Source organism: Anomaloglossus baeobatrachus, chromosome 5 (assembly GCF_048569485.1).
Source record: "Anomaloglossus baeobatrachus isolate aAnoBae1 chromosome 5, aAnoBae1.hap1, whole genome shotgun sequence".
Lineage (NCBI taxonomy): Eukaryota > Metazoa > Chordata > Amphibia > Anura > Aromobatidae > Anomaloglossus > Anomaloglossus baeobatrachus.
This window is the reverse complement of record NC_134357.1, coordinates 207,174,130-207,194,602: the sequence shown is the minus strand read 5'-3', so window position 1 is coordinate 207,194,602 and position 20,473 is coordinate 207,174,130. Positions and strand designations below refer to the sequence as shown.

Here is a 20,473-nt window from a genome sequence, read left to right as displayed (position 1 = left end):
CTTTGGTCAAAAACTCAGCTTTTCAAAGAAGCAACATGTCAATTGTTTTTGCCATTTGGGTTTTGCACTGCAAAGCTGAGTTTTTGACCAAAGTTCTGCCACAAAAAGGCTGCATTTTGAACAACAATAGTGTGAACAAGAAACCCAAATTCCCATAGACTTTGCTTGAATAGAAGAACACATCCATTTTGGCATTAAACAGCGCAGAAGAAAAAGCAGCAAAAATGCAGGTAAAAAGCAAAGTGCGCACATACCCTAACAGTGAACGTGTCAGCCACTACACCAGCAACCAGCAGTGCCGGGAACACACCCTGATGTAAAGATCTTCTTGCTGCAGGCAGAGGATGTAAAAAATGACGTCATGTATGGCGCCCCTGAGAGTCGTAAACAGTGGTTTAATGAGGCTTGGAACGCATCCTGGAAACACGTGACGTGGCGTCACTCTACGCAGCTCAGGAGAGTCTACAGACCGGAACTGTTTGGTGGTAATGCGGTACAGGTGATCGGAAGTGATTACTGGAGGCGGAAGTTCCCGTATAGGTGTATGGACTTATCATGGAGCGGTCTCCGATCCAGCAGGGAACAGTGTGCGGTCCATGGGACATGAAGGACCGGCTTGGCACCGGGGGTTTTGGGAATGTCTGCTTGTACCAGAACCGGGTGAGTTGTTTACGTTACTCCCTGCGGGTGGTGCTGTGTCAGTGAGTGGGGGAGACTCAGGGCCGCCTCCCGCAGTGCGGTCCTCTGCTGACGTGTGTGGTTCCTGCAGACACTGGCCCTTGGTTGCTGTGTAGCGGTGTTACTGACATCCTGTGTATGGCATCTGTGTGGTTCCTGCAGGCACTGGCCCTTGGCTGCTGTGTAGCGGTGTTACTGACGTCCTGTATGGCATCTGTGTGGTTCCTGCAGGCACTGGCCCTTGGTTGCTGTGTAGCGGTGTTACTGACATCCTGTGTATGGCATCTGTGTGGTTCCTGCAGGCACTGGCCCTTTGGTTGCTGTGTAGCGATGTTACTGACATCCTGTATGGCATCTGTGTGGTTCCTGCAGGCACTGGCCCTTGGCTGCTGTGTAGCGATGTTACTGACATCCTGTGTATGGCATCTGTGTGGTTCCTGCAGGCACTGGCCCTTGGCTGCTGTGTAGCGATGTTACTGACATCCTGTGTATGGCATCTGTGTGGTTCCTGCAGGCACTGGCCCTTTGGTTGCTGTGTAGCGATGTTACTGACATCCTGTATGGCATCTGTGTGGTTCCTGCAGGCACTGGCCCTTGGCTGCTGTGTAGCGATGTTACTGACATCCTGTGTATGGCATCTGTGTGGTTCCTGCAGGCACTGGCCCTTTGGTTGCTGTGCAGTGGTGTTACTGACATCCTGTATGGCATCTGTGTGGTTCCTGCAGGCACTGGCCCTTGGCTGCTGTGTAGCGATGTTACTGACACCCTGTGTATGGCATCTGTGTGGTTCCTGCAGGCACTGGCCCTTGGTTGCTGTGTAGCGGTGTTACTGACATCCTGTATGGCATCTGTGTGGTTCCTGCAGGCACTGGCCCTTGGCTGCTGTGTAGCGGTGTTACTGACATCCTGTGTATGGCATCTGTGTGGTTCCTGCAGGCACTGGCCCTTGGTTGCTGTGTAGCGGTGTTACTGACATCCTGTATGGCATCTGTGTGGTTCCTGCAGGCACTGGCCCTTGGTTGCTGTGTAGCGGTGTTACTGACATCCTGTGTATGGCATCTGTGTGGTTCCTGCAGGCACTGGCCCTTTGGTTGCTGTGCAGTGGTGTTACTGACATCCTGTATGGCATCTGTGTGGTTCCTGCAGGCACTGGCCCTTGGCTGCTGTGTAGCGATGTTACTGACATCCTGTGTATGGCATCTGTGTGGTTCCTGCAGGCACTGGCCCTTTGGTTGCTGTGCAGTGGTGTTACTGACATCCTGTATGGCATCTGTGTGGTTCCTGCAGGCACTGGCCCTTGGCTGCTGTGTAGCGATGTTACTGACACCCTGTGTATGGCATCTGTGTGGTTCCTGCAGGCACTGGCCCTTGGTTGCTGTGTAGCGGTGTTACTGACATCCTGTATGGCATCTGTGTGGTTCCTGCAGGCACTGGCCCTTGGCTGCTGTGTAGCGGTGTTACTGACATCCTGTGTATGGCATCTGTGTGGTTCCTGCAGGCACTGGCCCTTGGTTGCTGTGTAGCGGTGTTACTGACATCCTGTATGGCATCTGTGTGGTTCCTGCAGGCACTGGCCCTTGGTTGCTGTGTAGCGGTGTTACTGACATCCTGTGTATGGCATCTGTGTGGTTCCTGCAGGCACTGGCCCTTTGGTTGCTGTGCAGTGGTGTTACTGACGTCCTGTATGGCATCTGTGTGGTTCCTGCAGGCACTGGCCCTTGGCTGCTGTGTAGCGATGTTACTGACACCCTGTGTATGGCATCTGTGTGGTTCCTGCAGGCACTGGCCCTTTGGTTGCTGTGCAGTGGTGTTACTGACGTCCTGTATGGCATTTGTGTGGTTCCTGCAGGCACTGGCCCTTGGCTGCTGTGTAGCGGTGTTACTGACGTCCTGTATGGCATCTGTGTGGTTCCTGCAGGCACTGGCCCTTGGCTGCTGTGTAGCGGTGTTACTGACATCCTGTATGGCATCTGTGTGGTTCCTGCAGGCACTGGCCCTTGGCTGCTGTGTAGCGATGTTACTGACACCCTGTGTATGGCATCTGTGTGGTTCCTGCAGGCACTGGCCCTTGGCTGCTGTGTAGCGGTGTTACTGACGTCCTGTATGGCATCTGTTTGGTTCCTGCAGGCACTGGCCCTTGGCTGCTGTGTAGCGGTGTTACTAACGTCCTGTATGGCATCTGTTTGGTTCCTGCAGGCACTGGCCCTTGGCTGCTGTGTAGCGGTGTTACTGACATCCTGTATGGCATCTGTGTGGTTCCTGCAGGCACTGGCCCTTGGCTGCTGTGTAGCGATGTTACTGACACCCTGTGTATGGCATCTGTGTGGTTCCTGCAGGCACTGGCCCTTTGGTTGCTGTGCAGTGGTGTTACTGACGTCCTGTATGGCATTTGTGTGGTTCCTGCAGGCACTGGCCCTTGGCTGCTGTGTAGCGGTGTTACTGACGTCCTGTATGGCATTTGTGTGGTTCCTGCAGGCACTGGCCCTTGGCTGCTGTGTAGCGGTGTTACTGACGTCCTGTATGGCATCTGTGTGGTTCCTGCAGGCACTGGCCCTTGGCTGCTGTGTAGCGATGTTACTGACACCCTGTGTATGGCATCTGTGTGGTTCCTGCAGGCACTGGCCCTTGGCTGCTGTGTAGCGGTGTTACTGACGTCCTGTATGGCATCTGTTTGGTTCCTGCAGGCACTGGCCCTTGGCTGCTGTGTAGCGGTGTTACTGACGTCCTGTATGGCATCTGTTTGGTTCCTGCAGGCACTGGCCCTTGGCTGCTGTGTAGCGGTGTTACTAACGTCCTGTATGGCATCTGTTTGGTTCCTGCAGGCACTGGCCCTTGGCTGCTGTGTAGCGGTGTTACTGACATCCTGTATGGCATCTGTGTGGTTCCTGCAGACACTGGCCCTTGGCTGCTGTGTAGCGGTGTTACTGACATCCTGTATGGCATCTGTGTGGTTCCTGCAGGCACTGGCCCTTTGGTTGCTGTGCAGTGGTGTTACTGACGTCCTGTATGGCATTTGTGTGGTTCCTGCAGGCACTGGCCCTTGGCTGCTGTGTAGCGGTGTAACTGACAGTTTGTAATGCATATCTTTTGTGCCTGCAGGCATTGGCCCTTTTGATTGCTGTGTAGCAGTACTGTACTGACAGCCTGTGTATGGCATCTATCCTGCAGGACACCCTACACTGATGTGAGACTCCAGACCGTATTGCGACGACAAAATTACTGTTAACTAATTGTTGTTCCCATCATCATAAATGGCTATGGGCAGTGCTTTAAAGACAAGCAATTTTGTAATTTACTACCTACTTAGCTTTTCAGCCACTTTTCCAGTGATGGACACATAGATGAGGCCCTTAAGTAAGAACAATATATGGACCCTTTGCAGTCAATAGGTCCTTTATAATGCACAATTCCATCTGCTTTGTAGGTGAATGTGGTCCCTTTTACTCTTTGGGCACCTGTGTGGCTGAATAGGTTGCAGCAATGATATGTCTGCCCCTGGGTTCTTGAGATATTAACACTTTATTTTGTTTATAGCCTACCTTGGAGACTGACCACTGCTGCTCGACACCAGAATATGCACAGTGCCTTCATCCTCATTTCAGTTAAAGGAGATGTCCAACATAAACTCCAAAACAATTTTTAAACCTATCTGCTGTATTGTCATATAAATCACCCATACATTCTTTTTTTTTTTTTTGTTTGTTTTCTAACCTAACTTTTGTTCCTCTTGAATTATCCCTTTATTGTCTGCAGCTCTTTGTTTACATTCAGCTCCAGCAAACTGACCTCTTCCTGTGCCAAACCTCACAGTCAGATCTGCCACCGTCTAGCTTCAGTGTCCAGCCCCGTCCTCTGCACACTCATTGGCTGTCAGTATTCTGCCCCAGCACCTGATAGATAAATTAAAACTACGGCATTTAATGAAGACTATATATAGCCCCCAATGTGAGTCTATAGTTGAGAGAGAGGTGTGTGTGTATGTATGTATGTATGTATGTATGTATGTATATCTCTATCTCTATCTCTATCTCTATCTCTATCTCTATCTCTCTCACTCACACACACCTGGAGTTATATATTATATATATAATCGCCCCTCATGCACTGTCTCCTCTGCTGCCCCCCACTCTGTCTCTCATCTGTGCAGTCTTTTCTCCCCTTGCACTCTGTTCTCTGCCCCCCCCCCCTATACTTTATCTCCTCCGTGGTGTGATGAGTGCAGCCCGCTTACAGCTAAGTGATGGAGAGCTCAGTGCTGTTGTTCGCTGGTATCAGGTGACGTCCCTGATGATGCATTCATCACAATGTAAGGAGAGAGACAGCGCTGACTGTGTCCTAGACAGAGAGGGCAACCCTGTTTGTCCAGGACCCGGGCACATACAGGGCACAGATAACAGTGCACAGGGATCGGGAGACGGTACGGAATGTGGGGAGGGGGCGGGGGCTGCATCGCACTGTACCTGGTCGGCTGCAGGGCGGCAACATGACGTCGGCTGTGATGCCAGTCAACAAGGTCCTGCCCCTGTTGACGTATCCTCACAGGAAGCAGCAAAATCACGGCAGGAGCGGTCACATGACCACTCTGAGTCGGGGGAGAGGGGCTGACAGCAGAGCAGGTAGGTAGTTACTATCTACTTACCTGCCCTAATATAGCCCAATAGTGAAATAACAAAAAATACGTAAAATAAGCCGGATAACCCCTTAAGTCTGTCCCTTAAGCATTTTTGGATTGCGCTGTTACTTTTTAAGTCCCGGACAGCCTCGGCACAGTGTTTACAAGCTAGACCACAGCGGTGGTCTGTCTCCTAGGCACGGAGCTGTAAAGAAGTGTTAATATCTTAAGAATGGCAGTAAGTTTCAAAAAGTGAATGTTTGATTTTACAAGCACTATCCAACAATGTATGAAAATGGGAATAATAATGGTTGGGTGCACACCCTTCCAACAAGTGCATAATTGCAATGCAGCACACGTGTACAGATGCGTTCATGTCCTGTAATCATCCGTTAGAATGCATACTGCAACGATCCGTTGGCAAAAAAATTGTGCAAACAGAACTTTTTTTTTCCAGCACCTATGAGAGCACCACGAGAGAGGGGGATCAGCCCATCAAAAGCAGGAAACCTACAGGATGAAAAGGGATTGCAGCGCTCCTCGCATCAGTTGGTTTTCTTGTCCTTGAACGGGAAACCTTCAGGAACGGCGGTTCAGATGGCCCTTAGGTGCTGAAGCCTGCAAGCATCCCAGTCCTGTCCTGTGGGTTATGGCAGCGGCAAAGGCTCTGCCTCAGCCAGCGGAGGACTGACGGACACGCAACAGCAGACCCACGGGGGCCGTGACTGTGCGCGCTGGTATCTTCCTACTATCACACTACGTTGCCACAACGGCCCACAGGGGATAGGTGTGTGATCCAGGATGCAGCAGCAGCTGTATTGCATACGATCTTACCCAGTAAGATCTGGGGTGTTGGGGCTCTAAGGCGTGGCGGCATGCAGGGTGGCGCCATCTTGGAACGATGGGACCATCTGCCCATACACGGGAACTTCTCTGGCAATGAGAAATCCTGGATGACTTGGTATTGACGTCACGTCCTGGAAGTGACACAGGCTAAGGATTCCAGAGAGGTTTTTAAAGGCAGAACATGCGGCGAGCAGGCTAGGTTTCATTCAGCCTTGCCTTCCAACAGAATGGATGAAGACCAGTAGCAGCAGCTGCCGCAAGAGCAGTCACCACAGCCGCAGGCTGTCACTCCAAAAAAGAAAAGTGGATCTTGACCGGGTCGGGAGAGCCTTACTACTACCTCGAGTGGTCGGCTCTCTGGAACAAGTGACGACGGCTCCAGCCAACGGAGCCTAAAGTCTGGTAGATCCAGGAAATCCTCCAGCGGAGAGTTATCAGCTGATGTTATTCTTCCTTTTAGCACGGTACCGCTTGTTTACTTTTGAGTGGTGAGTGATCTCCATGAAAGTTTACTGGTATAGAGCCCCCTTTTCTCTCTTTTCTTTCAGGTTCAATATAGATTTAAGAAATGCATCTCTAAAAACAGGCACAAGGAATGTGCTCTCTACAGCAAAGAACTGTCTAGTATCTGGTCTAAGAAACTTTGCCAGGCCTGCTTAAAGCAGACTTTCTGAGGAGACCCTGGGGTTTGCAGATGACCTAAGATCCTTTTTTAGGGCTCAGATCAAGGAATCCCTGAGTTCATTGTCTCAAAGGGGTAGTGGCCATAAGGGTGCATTTGCCTCCCCTACTTATGAGGTGTCGGACAAGTCTGAGGGGGGAGTGTGACTCTTCTGACTCTGGTTCCCCCTCCACCTCTGATAGTGATTCAAGCGGTCGCCATTGCTTCCCAGTTGAGAACACACGAAAGCTTGTAAAAGCAGTCCTATCCACTATGGGCATCCCAGAAGAGAAGGTCGAGAAAACTGTTCATGACCGCATGTTTAGTGGTCGAGAACAAAAAACTACGTAATTACTTACCGGTAATGTGTTTTTTCGGAACCCATGACAGCACCACAGAGAGAGGGGATCTGCCCTTCTAGGACAGGAAACTTACTGAATAAAAAGGCAGTACCTCTCCCACGCATCAGTTCGATTACAGAGCATGAGAGGACCTCCAGATAAACATTATTAACCAAACCTACATCCAATTACCGAATAGGCTTTGTCAACAGTGTTCTATACATGTGAAGATCTGATATCCTGTTATGGGTTCCGAAAAGATAATTCCTTACCGGTAATTGGATTTTCCAGAGCCATGACAGCACCGTACGTGTACGTGACAGTGTATCCGCCCCCAGGAACAGGAAGCCTTTCTGAAAGATAAAAGGGGCGGCACCTCTCCCAAACCCCAGTGTGTTCATAGAACTGTAGAGGTAACTGCCTTATTAATAGACATATCTATCGTCCAACAAGAGAAGTCCCCTTGTGCTGTACATAGCTTATATACTGTGAAGTATATAATAGAAATAGGTGTCTTTTTTTACATCATCACATACTTATGAAAGCAGGGAGAGACCTGGTACGGTGCTGTCATGGCTCTGGAAAATCCAAGTACCGGTAAGTAATTATAATCTTTTCCTATCCCATGACAACACCGTACGTGAGAGAATAAAATAGAAGCATACTAGTGTGGGACCACCGCAGAGAGCACCTTTCTCCCAAATCCAAACGATAGTGCTTAAAAATGGTGGAGGGTGATGAGCATACACTCCATGACAGAAGTTCTGTCGCTTATCCATGTTATGTAAATAAAAGTTTATAACCTGACTTTAAATTCATCCATTGGTTTTATAAATTACTCTTTTGAAAGCTGAAACCCTCCCAAATTTGGTTTAGGTTATGGAAATAAAGTTGCTGAAATAGTGATTATTTAATGAACACAGGTCAGATTTTGGCAAGACAAAAGTTTTGTCATCCACAAAAAGTAATATGAAATTCAAACAACTTCTAATACAAAGATATTTTGCATAACATTGGTGAATGAAGTTGTGGTGCTATTAGAGCAATATTTAATATTTTGTGTGACTTCCATTAGCTTGAAGGACTGCATCCATGCGTTTCAACAATGATTCATACAATTTATTGATGAAGTCATCAGGAATAGCAAAGAATGCAGTTTTACATTCCTCCCAGAGTTCATCTACATTCTTTGGTTTTGTCTTCCAAGCTTCCTCTTTCATCCTACCCCAAACATGCTCAATGATGTTCATGTCTGGTGACTGGGCTGGCCAGTCCTTGAGCACCTTGATCTTCTTTGCCAGGAGGAACTTTATTGTTGAGATGGATGTATGAGATACGTCTTGATATTTTAGGCTATTGATATTGCCCTTCACCTTGCAAATGTTTTGCATACCCCCATACTGAATGCAACCCCAGACCATGATCTTTCCACTACCAAACTTAACTGTTTTCTGGGTGTAATTTGGATCCATATGGGCTCCAGTAGGTCTTCTGCAGTATTTGTGGCAGCTGTGGTGTAATTCAACTGAAAATTCATCAGAGAAATCCACCTGCTGTCACTTTTCCAGCGTCCCATCTGTTTAGCAGGCTGTGGGACTGGGCAAATATCACACGGATTTTTAATTGCCTTTTCCTTAGTGCTGGCTTCTGGGCACTGATTCGACCATGGAGGCCATTTCGAGACAGAATCCTACAAACTGTTATAGTTGACAAAGGGACTTGAGGTGACCAGGCCTGTTGGAGCTCTGCTGCAGTGGAAGAGGGGCTGGCTTTAAATTTTCTAACTAACAAACGTTCCTCCTGAGCAGTTGTCTACCGGACCTGGGCTTGTCAAAAACATCTCCAGTCTCTTCAAATCTTTTTTTTAATTCTTTGTACTTGACGCTGAGACATATTAAAGGTGATAAGGCGTCACCTTTAATATGTCTCATCATGCACAGCACCGACCTCGCCAACGCCATGCTTGTACCTGCCCATAATCTCATGCCTGTGCATTTTAGCTCACCGGCGCGAGCGAGGGCAGATATGTTTTCTGCTCTGCCCGCAATATGGCAGTGAACTGCGCCTGCACGAGCCGACCTAACTGCACAGGCGCGAGATTTGAAAATGCAACGAGAGGATGACTGAGGGCGTCATCCCGTCAATCAAGGCAGGAGGACTGCGGTAATCGGCAGGAGGACTGCGGTAATCGGCAGGAGGGGGGAAAGAAGCAGAAAATGAGCCCGCCCATCTGGCCAACACAGGTAATTAGCATACCTAAGGGACAAGTTTTAGAAAGTTATTTTTAGGGTCTGGAAAGGGGAGTCAGGGCCAAGGTGCACCTTCATAGAATGCAGCCCAGGAGCTGCAGAAGGTGATTCTTTTAGTTTAATAGGGAAAAAATCTGGTGACAGGTTCCCTTTAACTTAGCATAACTTTGAAGGGAACCTGTCATCAGAAATTGTGCACTAAACCTAAAAGATTCCCCCTCTGCAGCTCCTGGGCTGCATTCTAGCAATGTTCCTGTTGTTCTTGTGCCCCCTTTCTGACCAAAATAAATACTTTATAAAGTGGTACCTTTTTGTATTCAGATATTGATAATGGTACACGGGGGCGGGCTCTCTGGTGTCCGTTAGTCTGCCTCCCTGTCGCTTTAGGCCGTCCCCCATCGCGCAATTTCAAAGAGGTGACGTGAGGTAAGCTGGCCAGTGCTTGCGCAGAAAGGTGGAGGCGACGGTGGAGGCGGCGTTGAAAGCGCGACCACGAGATTATGGGCGGGTACTTGCTGATGAAAATCACAGCGCCGCCCATAATCTCGCGCATGCGCAACACGTCACCAGCGGTCACACTGTGCACAGTCCCGCGAGAGTGGCACGGCGCATGCGCGAGATTATGGGTGGCCATAATCTCGCGCATGTGCCGTGCCACTCTCGCGGGACTGCAATGTGCAGTGTGACCGCTGGTGACTTGTTGCGCATGTGCGAGATTATGGGCGGCGCTGTGATTTTCATCAAGTACCCGCCCATAATCTCGTGGTCGCGCTTTCAACGCCGCCTCCACCGTCGCCTCCACCTCTCTGCGCAAGCGCTGGCCAGCATACCTCACGTCACCTCTTTGAAATTGCGCGATGGGGGACGGCCTAAAGCGACAGGGAGGCAGACTAACGGACACCAGAGAGCCCGCCCCCGTGTACCATTATCAAGATCTGAATACAAAAAGGTACCACTTTATAAAGTATTTATTTTGGTCAGAAAGAGGGCACAAGAACAACAGGAACATTGCTAGAATGCAGGAGCTGCAGAGGGGGAATCTTTTAGGTTTAGTGCAAAATTTCTGATGACAGGTTACCTTTAACATAAGATGCAGTTGTATTGCGAATCTAGGGCAAAGGTCACCTGCAGCTACTTCACACAGAATCTTAGCTACATAGAGCAGGGACGGCACTAAGGCGTAAAATTATAGTGTACAATGCATTGAATACACAGTCTTCTATGTAAGATTCTAACACTAACACATGTGATTTGCCTCTGACTCACCGGATTACACAAGGTAGGGGGTGAATGTAGATGTAGGAGAAACAAGGCAACAGGTCTTTCCTTTACAAGTTCAGGAAGAAAATGGCTGCAGACTTTCCTCTGAGAGCACAGAGAGGGCGTTTCTTTACCCAGAATACACTTGGCTTAAAGAGAAACTCAACAATACAAAGGGTAACAACGATCTCTAGGGGTTGTAAAGGAAATTGCAATGAATGAGATTATCAGGCTGCCATAAATGGCAGAATAGCCTTCCTTACCCATCTAGCAATAGTGGACTGGGTGGCTGCTCTGCCTTTATTTGGACCGTCCAAGAGAATAAACATGACGGAGGATTTCCGCCAGGGCTTAGCAACTTCCAAATACTTGAGGACGCTTCTCCTGACGTCTAAGGAATGGAAGACGTGTTCCCCCTGTGAGCTAGCATTTTCACAGAAGGAAGGGAAAACAATTTCCTGCCCCCTACGAAATCTTGAATTAACTTTAGGCATGGAGGCTGGGTCTGGCTTAAATATTTTCCTGTTATCCAGAATAGTAGTAAATGGGAGGGGGTAATGGAAATGGAATGCAATTCACAAATACACCTGGCTGTTGTTAATGCCACCAGTAAAGCTACCTTTTAGTGTGAGGGATTTGATGGAGTGCCAAAGTGATGGGTTCAAATGGGGGTCTTGTGAGGGCATTCAATACTGAATTAAGATCCCAGGGGGCTATTTTAGGACCTGCCAGTGGCCTAGATGTAAATGAGGCCTTGATGAACCTTCGCACCTAAGGATGGTTGGTAGTTTGTTTTTTATTTTTTTTTTTGTCAGAATGCTCCTAAAGCTGACACTTGCACTTATAGTGTACTGGTAGACAGACCCTTTTCCAGGCCTTTTTGCAGAAATTCCAACACTTCCGACAAAGGGACCTGTTGCAGCTGCTCCGATAGTCTACATCCCGAGAATTCAAGGAATTTCTCCCACACTGCAGCATACTTGGTAGAGGTTACTTGTTTCCTGCTACGGAGCGTGGACACTACGTTTTGTGAGAACCTACCTGGCCGTCAGAAGGCCCTTTTCAAGTTCCAGGCTGTTAGTTGTAACCTTTTCACTTAAGGATGAAGGATTGGCCCCTGAGATAATCGTGTGTGTCTGGCAGAATCCAGGGGTACAATACAGACAGTATTCTCAGCCAAGTAAACCAGGCCTGTCTGGGCCAGAAGGGGGCAATTATGATGACTTTGGTCTTCTTTTGAATTTTCCTCAACACTATTGGAATTAGTGGAAAGGCATATGCCAATTGGAAGTCCCATTTCTGCAGAAGTGTGTCTATTCCCTCCTGTTCTCTTTGCAGATCTAGGGAAAATAATCTGTTTGTCAATTCCTTTTGATCTGCTAACAAATCTATTTCTGGTGTACACCAGAGTAGGCATATCTTATGAAAAACATCCTGGTTCAAAGTCCATTCTGTTTGGCTTAATCTGTGACGGCTCAGGTAGTTGGTTACGATGTCTGAATTCTTGAGATGACAAGTCTTGAGTGATCTCAGATTCGTCTCTGCTATCCTGAAAATCTCTGCATCAACAGGGATCTTTACCTGGTGCCGCCTTGATAATTCAGGTAGGCCACAACCATCCTGTTGTCTGACAGGATCATTACATTTTCTCCTGAAATGTCTTCCAGAACTATCTGGATCACTTTCGTCACTGCTGTCAGCTCCTTCAAGTTCCAGGAGTCGTCCCTGAGGGCTTGGTCCCACTCCCCTGTTTGTATTGACCTTTCAGATGGGCTCCCCAACCCAATGGGCTTGCGTCTGTGGTGATGACTACCGGATCTTCAGTGGTCCAGGTAACTCCGTTCCTCAGGTTCCACTCATCCCGCCACCAATCCAGCGATATGAGGACCTGGTCTGGGAGAAGGAACTTGTGTTCCAGATCCAGCCCCGCTGCTTGAACAGCCAAGATCTGCCCCTGAAGGCTTCTGGTGTGGAACTGAGCCCATGGGACCGCAGGAATCTTCGATGTCAGGGAATCTAACAAAGACATTGCCAGCCTTAGAGACATGTTTGGCTGCTTTTGAGCTGATAGGACCTTTTTGTTTTTATTACTGTGTCGGAAGGAAACAATACTGACGCACAGAGTCCAGAGTGATGCCCAAAAATATCTGGACTTGGGTGGGGTGCCGTTTTGATTTTCTTTAGTTTATTAGCCATCCGAGGTCGGATAGGACTAAAGCCCACTTTACACGTTGCAATTAGTTGTACAATCGCATTTGCGATGTGACACGCCCAGGTTGCATACGGGATCTATCAGATTTCACGTTGGTCGTTCATTTGCTGTCACACGAGCGTTAGTAGTCTATGTTAAATTGGTCAATTTTGTGTGCGATCCTTTAGATCATGTGTTCTGTGACGTATGCATTGAGCACCTTTTTTTTTTTTTTTTATTTATTGACTTGCCAAGCGTGTGTAATGTGGGATGCGTTTTTACTATGTCATCTGCCATTCAGCTCTGCTACATGGCCGCTAACAGCAGACACAGACAGCCATGTAGCAGAGCTGAATGGCAGATGACAGCAGACACAGACAGAGCCGCACTGTCAGAATGAACTCGGGTGAACTTCACCCGACTTCATTGTGATGCTGCGGCTCTGTCTGTGTCGCGTCCTGATTAGCGGTCACCAGTGAAGACTCACCGGTGACCACTAATCCCCTGAGTAACTGAAGTTAGCAGCCCTCTCTCATATACTCACCGATCCCCGGCGCCGCGTTGCACGGCATTCACACTGCTCCGGCGGCTTTTACTGTTTTGAAAAAGCCGGCCGCCCATTAAACAATTTCGTATTCCCTGCTTTCCCCGCCCACCAGCGCCTATGATTGGTTACAGTGAGACACGCCCCCACTCTGAGTGACAGGTGTCACACTGCACCCAATCACAGCAGCCGGTGGGCGTGTCTATACTGTGTAGTGAAATAAATAATTAAATAATTAAAAAAAACGGCGTGCGGTTCCCCCCATTTTTAAAACCTGCCAGATAAAGCCATACGGCTGGAGGCTGGTATTCTCAGGATGGGGAGCTCCACGTTATGGGGAGCCCCCCACCCTAACAATATCAGCCAACAGCCGCCCAGAATTGCCGCATACATTAGATGCGACAGTTCTGGGGCTGTACCCGGCTCTTCCCGATTTACCCTGGTGCGTTGGCAAATCGGGGTAATAAGGAGTTATTGGCAGCCCATAGCTGCCAATAAGTCCTAGATTAATCATGTCAGGCGTCTATGAGACACCCTCCATGATTAATCTGTAAGTTACAGTAAATAAACACACACCCGAAAAAATCCTTTATTAGAAATAAAAACACACACACATTCCCTGGTTCACCACTTTAATCAGCCCCAAAAAGCCCTCCTTGTCCGGCGTAATCCAGGATGATCCAGCGTCGCTTCAACCGCAGCTGCATGGAGGTGACCGGAGCTGCAGCACACACAGCCGCTCCGGTCACCTCCATGCAGCAAATGAAGACAGCCGTGCGATCAGCTGCTGTCACTGAGGTTACCCGCGGCCACCGCTGCATCCACCGGTGGCCGCGGGTAACCTCAGTGACAGCAGCTGATCGCACGGCTGTCTTCATTTGCTGCATGGAGGTGACCGGAGCGGCTGTGTGTGCTGCAGCTCCGGTCACCTCCATGCAGCTGCGGTTGAAGCGACGCTGGATCATCCTGGATTACGCCGGACAAGGAGGGCTTTTTGGGGCTGATTAAAGTGGTGAACCAGGGTATATGTGTGTGTGTTTTTATTTCTAATAAAGGATTTTTTCGGGTGTGTGTTTATTTACTGTAACTTACAGATTAATCATGGAGGGTGTCTCATAGACGCCTGACATGATTAATCTAGGACTTATTGGCAGCTATGGGCTGCCAATAACTCCTTATTACCCCGATTTGCCAACGCACCAGGGTAAATCGGGAAGAGCCGGGTACAGTCCCAGAACTGTCGCATCTAATGTATGCGGCAATTCTGGGCGGCTGTTGGCTGATATTGTTAGGGTGGGGGGCTCCCCATAACGTGGAGCTCCCCATCCTGAGAATACCAGCCTTCAGCCGTATGGCTTTATCTGGCTGGTTTTAAAAATGGGGGGAACCGCACGCCGTTTTTTTTAATTATTTAATTATTTATTTCACTACACAGTATAGACACGCCCACCGGCTGCTGTGATTGGGTGCAGTGTGACACCTGTCACTCAGAGTGGGGGCGTGTCTCACTGTAACCAATCATAGGCGCCGGTGGGCGGGGAAAGCAGGGAATACGAGATTGTTTAATGGGCGGCCGGCTTTTTCAAAACAGTAAAAGCCGCCGGAGCAGTGTGAATGCCGTGCAGCGCCAGGGATCGGGGATCGGTGAGTATATGAGAGAGGGGGATAGACTGACATGGACTGAGAGTGAGGGACAGAGATAGTGACGGACTGACAGAGATTAGTGCATGACAGACATTGTGAGGCGCTTCAGAACGCAGCTTTTTAGCTGCGCTCTGAAGCAGACCTTTTTTAAGCTGTGGTGCAGAGCGCACACCTGCGCACATAGCATCAGACAACAAAATCGTATGAGGGATGTCACACGTTACAATTGACTAGGTTCGTGCAACAAAACGCTCAATTCTAGAGAATGATACGATGTGTTTGCGATCAACGGTTTTGCGTTCAATCCTGATCGCATGTAGCTGTCACACGCAGATACCTCACAAACGATGCCGGATGTGCGTCACTTACAACTTGACCCCAACGACGGATTGTGAGATATATTGAAGCGTGTGTAGCGGGCTTTAGAAGACTTGGTTGACTGCCCCAGAACAATCCCTTTATGACTATGACTTTCCCACGATTAAAAAGCCGTCCAGGTAAGGGACTATTAGAATATCCTTTTTCCTTAAATAGGATGCTACATACGCCACAATCTTGGTGAAAACCATTGGAGCTGCTAAAATGCCGAATAGGAAGCACTGGTACTGCAGGTGAGTCAGTTCTCCTTTTATGTTTACTGCCAGCCTTAGATATTTTTGGTGTTCTATGTGGATCGGGACATGGTAGTACGCATCTGTCAGGTCTATTACCGCAATGTAGCAGAGGGGGAATAGTAGCCGTCTGCAGACTTCAGGGTCTCCATCTTGAACTTCTCTACTACCAAATAATGGTTCAGAGATCTTAAATTGAATATGGGTCTGAAAGGACCCATCGGTGTGTGTTTTTTTTTTTTAGTTAAGAATAGGGTGCTGTAATAGCCTGTTCCCCGCTCTGACTTCGGCTCCCTGACTAACACCCTTAATTCCAGTAAGGGGAGGACTTCCCATTCTAGTGCCCCCTGTTTTTTTGTGGCTACCTGGGAACATATTACCCACTGTGGAGGGAGGGAAGAAAAGGTCAGCTTGAGATCTAGGGAGACAGTATTTAGAACCCAGGCAGAGGCCGGAAGACCCTCCTACTGGGGGAAAAAGTGACTTAACCTTCTTCCCCCCCCCCCCCCCCCCCCCCCCCCCGGGACCTGGCGTCATTGCCGCTCAGGGGTTCCTTTTATGGGAGGGCTTGTTGAATAGAAACCCTTTTGTCTGGGCCTTATCTCGTGGCCAAGGGTGCCCCCTGTTATCCTTTTGGCTCTTTCCAACCCCTTTCCCTTTTGAAGTACGAAAGGAACCTCTGACTTTGGACCCCGAGAGGGCGGAGAATGTTTTCTTTTTATCCGTTGCCTTTTCCAGAATCTCATCTAAGGCTCTTCCAAACAGATACTCTCCTTGGCACGGCACCCCGCATAATTTCATCTTTGATTGGAAATCCGTGTTCCAAGTTTTTAGCCATAATGCCTGCCTACTGGCGTTAGAGTGTGTACGGGCGACTAATCTGACCCCCCCATCCACCGAGGCATCGGCAAGGAAATTTGCTGCCTTCTAATTAGTGGGCAGGGCCACCAATAATCGTTCCTTAGAGCATTTGTCCCTAATCTGGACTTCCAACTCCTGGGGCCATTTCACAAGGGAGCTTGCGGTATACAGTACAGACCAAAAGGTTGGACACACCTTCTCATTCAAAGAGTTTTTTCTTTATTTTCATGACTCTGAAAATTGTAGATTCGCATTGAAGGCCTCAAAAGTATGAATTAACACATGTGGAATGAAATACTTAACAAAAAAGTGTGAAACAACTGAAAATATGTCTTATATTCTAGGTTCTTCAAACTAGCCAACTTTTGCTTTGATTACTGCTTTGTACACTCTTGGCATTCCATGATGAGCTTCAAGAGGTAGTCACCGGAAATGGTTTTCACTTCACACCTGTCAGGTTTAATAAGTGGAATTTCTTGCCTTATAAATGGGGTTGGGACCATATGGTGTGTTGTGCAGAAGTCTGGTGGATACACAGCTGTTAGTCCTACTTAATAGACTGTTGGCTGCTTTTTTCTTGCCATAATACAAATTCTAAGTAAAGAAAAACGAGTGGCCATCATTTACTTTTAAGAAATGAAGGTCAGTTAGTCCGAAAAAGTGGGAAAACTTTGAAAGTGTCCCCCAGTGCAGTGCCAAAAACCATCAAACGCTACAAAAAAACTGGCCCACTTGAGTACTGCCCCAGGAAAGGAAGACCAAGAGTCACCTCTGCTGCGGAGGATAAGTTTATCTGAGTCACTTGCCTCAGAAATCGCAGGTTAACAGCAGCTCAGATTAGAGACCAGGTCAATGCCACAGAGTTCTTGCAGCAGACACATCTCTAGAACAACTGTTAAAAGGAGACTTTGTGCAGCAGGCCTTTATGGTAAAATAGCTGCTAGGAAACCACTGCTGAGTACAGGCAACCAGCAGAAGAGACTTGTTTGGGCCAAAGAATACAAGGAATAGACATTAGACCAGTGGAAATCTGTGCTTTGGTCTGAGGAGTCCAAATTTGAGATCTTTGGATCCAACCACCGTGTCTTTGTGCGACACAGAAAAGGTGAACGGATGGACTCTACATGCCTTATTCTGTCTCCTCCTAGAAGCTGTGAATCCCAACCGCTCTAATTATCAGTCCCTTAGATAACTGTATGATTGTACTCACTCTTCAAAGCATCAACAGATAGTTTTAACTCAGCCCAATGATGACTTGTAGGAAGACAAGGAGAAACGCTGTAGTTTTCTTGTAGAATGTTGTATTAGTACAAAGTAAAGGCTGGTGAAAAGGAATAATCTGTACAGGGTTGTCTTCAACAACATGTCTTCCTCTCTAGACTACACTGAAGGAGAAGGGAGGAGCATTCTATATAGAAGCCAACTAAGGGAGGAACATAGGGACAAACTTCATTCAGTCTAAATCTACCTAGTAAGAATAAGGAATTTCCTGATAGGAGGAAAAATATGCAATGCAAGAAATATAAACAGGTTGTTCCCATTCATGGGACACAACACTCCCCGTCTGAAATAATCTGATTTCACAAGTCCTTCTACGACTTAAGGAGTCAATCCTGTCCCTCGATGTCACGAAACCTGTAACGAGAAAAGAGACAAACACAAAAAAATGCAACGGTAAAGGTAAAATGCAAGGAAAGGTTCAATTGGACATGGACAGTTGTCTCAGTACAGCAGGGGGTAAGGAAAGGTACGCCCCCCGCCATGGCAGTATCCAACAACAAAGTTAGTTCATGTAACGTCGTCCTTTGGTAAAAGTAGCACGAGTTTGTTGACTGGACGAAAGAAGATTCAAGTTGAACCGCCCTTCGTCATCTTCACTTCTACCTTCCCAGTCTTTCCATCGTCGCTGAGTACAGCCTTGGTGATGAGTCCTATTGGCCACTCGTTGCGATGAGCCTCTCTGTCTTTCAGCAAGACAACGTCTCCTACTTGCAGGTTAGATGACTTCTGCCATTTTGTGACGGCTTTGAAGCAGATGCAAATATGCAAATACTCTGTCTTCCACCGATGCCAGAACACGGACAGATGTCGTACTTGCTTCCATTGACGTCTCAAAATGTCCTTTTGATTGAAGTCCCCAGGAGGGACTGAAACAGCTCCAATTTTCTGTGTGAGGAGTGTGGCTGGAGTGAGAATCATTGGGGTGTCGGGGTCGGATGATACAGGAACCAGAGGTCTGGCATTTATTATAGTGGATACCTCCTGAGGAAGGTCACCAGCACTTCGTAGGTGAGAGGAACTTTGTGATTTAGTAGCATGGAATCAAGGATTCTTCGTGCAATTCCGATCATGCGTTCCCAGGATCCACCCATGTGTGATGAGTGTGGGGGATTGAACACCCAGGTACAGCCGTTGTCAGTCAAGAAGTTGTTTAGCTGCAGTTCCTTACAAGCCCCTGTGAAATTAGTTCCACATTCGGACCGGAATTGTTTGGCATGTTCTTTGTCGATGACACCAGGATGAATCACGCACATGTGCCAGCCGTGGCACGTTGAAGACTTGTAGAAACAGTGAGCGATGTGAATTGTGAATAAGACAAGCTAGGGCTCGTACCTCAGATGACGAACTTGAAAAGCACTCGAAGCGATGAGGTCTCCACTTCTGTTTTAATGTCACTGAAGTGTAGCGAGCGGAGACGATTGGTCTAATTTCCTTGTCGGATTCTGGTTCCACCAGCTCGTACATGTTGCCGGCGTAGTTATCGCAGGTCTTCTCGTATAAGATACTTGGAGGTGTCAGCCACATGTTGTCGCCGTGTTTAGACGCAGCAATGAGTCTCGTTCCTCGGTCTGGGTTCCTTTCTCGCCTTTTCATTGGGGGACACAGACAGTGGGTTATATGGTATCTCCAGGGGAGGCTTGACACTAGATTTGCAAAAGTGTTAGCTCCTCCTCCCACAGCATATACCCCAGCTAGGCAGGAAACTAGCTCCAGTTCTTTTAGTGTCAGCAGGAAGGCTGACATGTCTAGACTGCGCTCCACCAGAGGTGCCTCAGCCCAGCTTATTTTTACTTTTTATTTTGTTTTTTTTTCTTTTCTTATTCATTCTATTTTTGATAGGAGCAATACCAGGGTGCCTTGCCACCCCCGTTACCCCCGTGTACCGGCGGAGGAAACCTGACGTGCAAAAGCCGTCAGTCTTCCCTCGCGCCCAAGTGGGCGGGTCTGCGTACCCCTCCAGGCTCCCTAGAAGCAACTCACAGAGGTAGCTCCAGAGGGCTAGGCAGAACCGAGTACCTGCTAGCCTTGAGCCGAAGATGCGTCCCCGAGATCCCCGCATCCCAGGACCGACGCGTCTTCAGACGGAGCAAGGGCAGGTAGGGAGACGACGAGTCAGTCCCCTGCTTTCAGACCGCCGCCTGAGATGGCACCGATGGGGCGATGCAGGCCGTGATCCCGGGGAAGCATCATTAATTTAGCTCCCGGCGTCGGCCTGCATTCTAGCAACGCCCCCTCCACTGCTCTAGAAGCCGCTCCCTCTAGTGGTCCGTCTCTCCCCTCCATGCTGCCAGAGAACACTGGACGCCATTACATGTGGGGAGCAGACACGGGTGAGATCGCCTCCTTGGCTCTGCAACTCTGCAGCACTATATACCGCTCTGTTCAGTGGTATATCGCTGTCTTCCTAGCGGTGTGTGCCTGCTGGCTGGCGGTGTATATCAGCTTTTAGCGGTATATACTGACTGTGCCTGCAGGTATATACTGACTGTTTGGCAGTGTATGCCGCTTTAGTATTGGTATATACCAGCTCTCTATAGCAGTCCCTTTCTAATACTGCTAGTAGCTCCTCACCCACAGTAGTGTAATACTGCTAAAGGCTCACAGTATAATTATACGTTTGTTGCTGACATGCGTAAAAACCGCAAGGGTGATAAAGCTTCCCAGGTATCCTCTATGGACCTGTACTATGCTTGC

The 20,473-nt window shown here is 48.4% G+C and overlaps 1 protein-coding gene across 3 annotated transcripts in view; it reads left to right on the top strand.

The window, feature by feature from the left end:
• The first annotated feature begins 460 nt into the window (after nucleotides 1–460).
• Nucleotides 461–20,473, top strand: part of CHUK (component of inhibitor of nuclear factor kappa B kinase complex) — a 496,520-nt gene continuing 476,507 nt past the window's right edge. The window contains exons 1-2 of one of the 3 annotated variants that reach the window (XM_075349106.1): nucleotides 574–660; nucleotides 5,748–6,624. Coding sequence is in view for 2 of the 3 variants with exons in the window: in XM_075349104.1 (XP_075205219.1) it covers nucleotides 556–660 (105 nt within the window). In the remaining variant the exon portion in view is untranslated. Of the gene's footprint in view, nucleotides 661–5,747; nucleotides 6,625–20,473 lie in introns of all 3 variants that reach the window. The other 2 variants (XM_075349104.1, XM_075349105.1) reach the window with 2 other exon arrangements.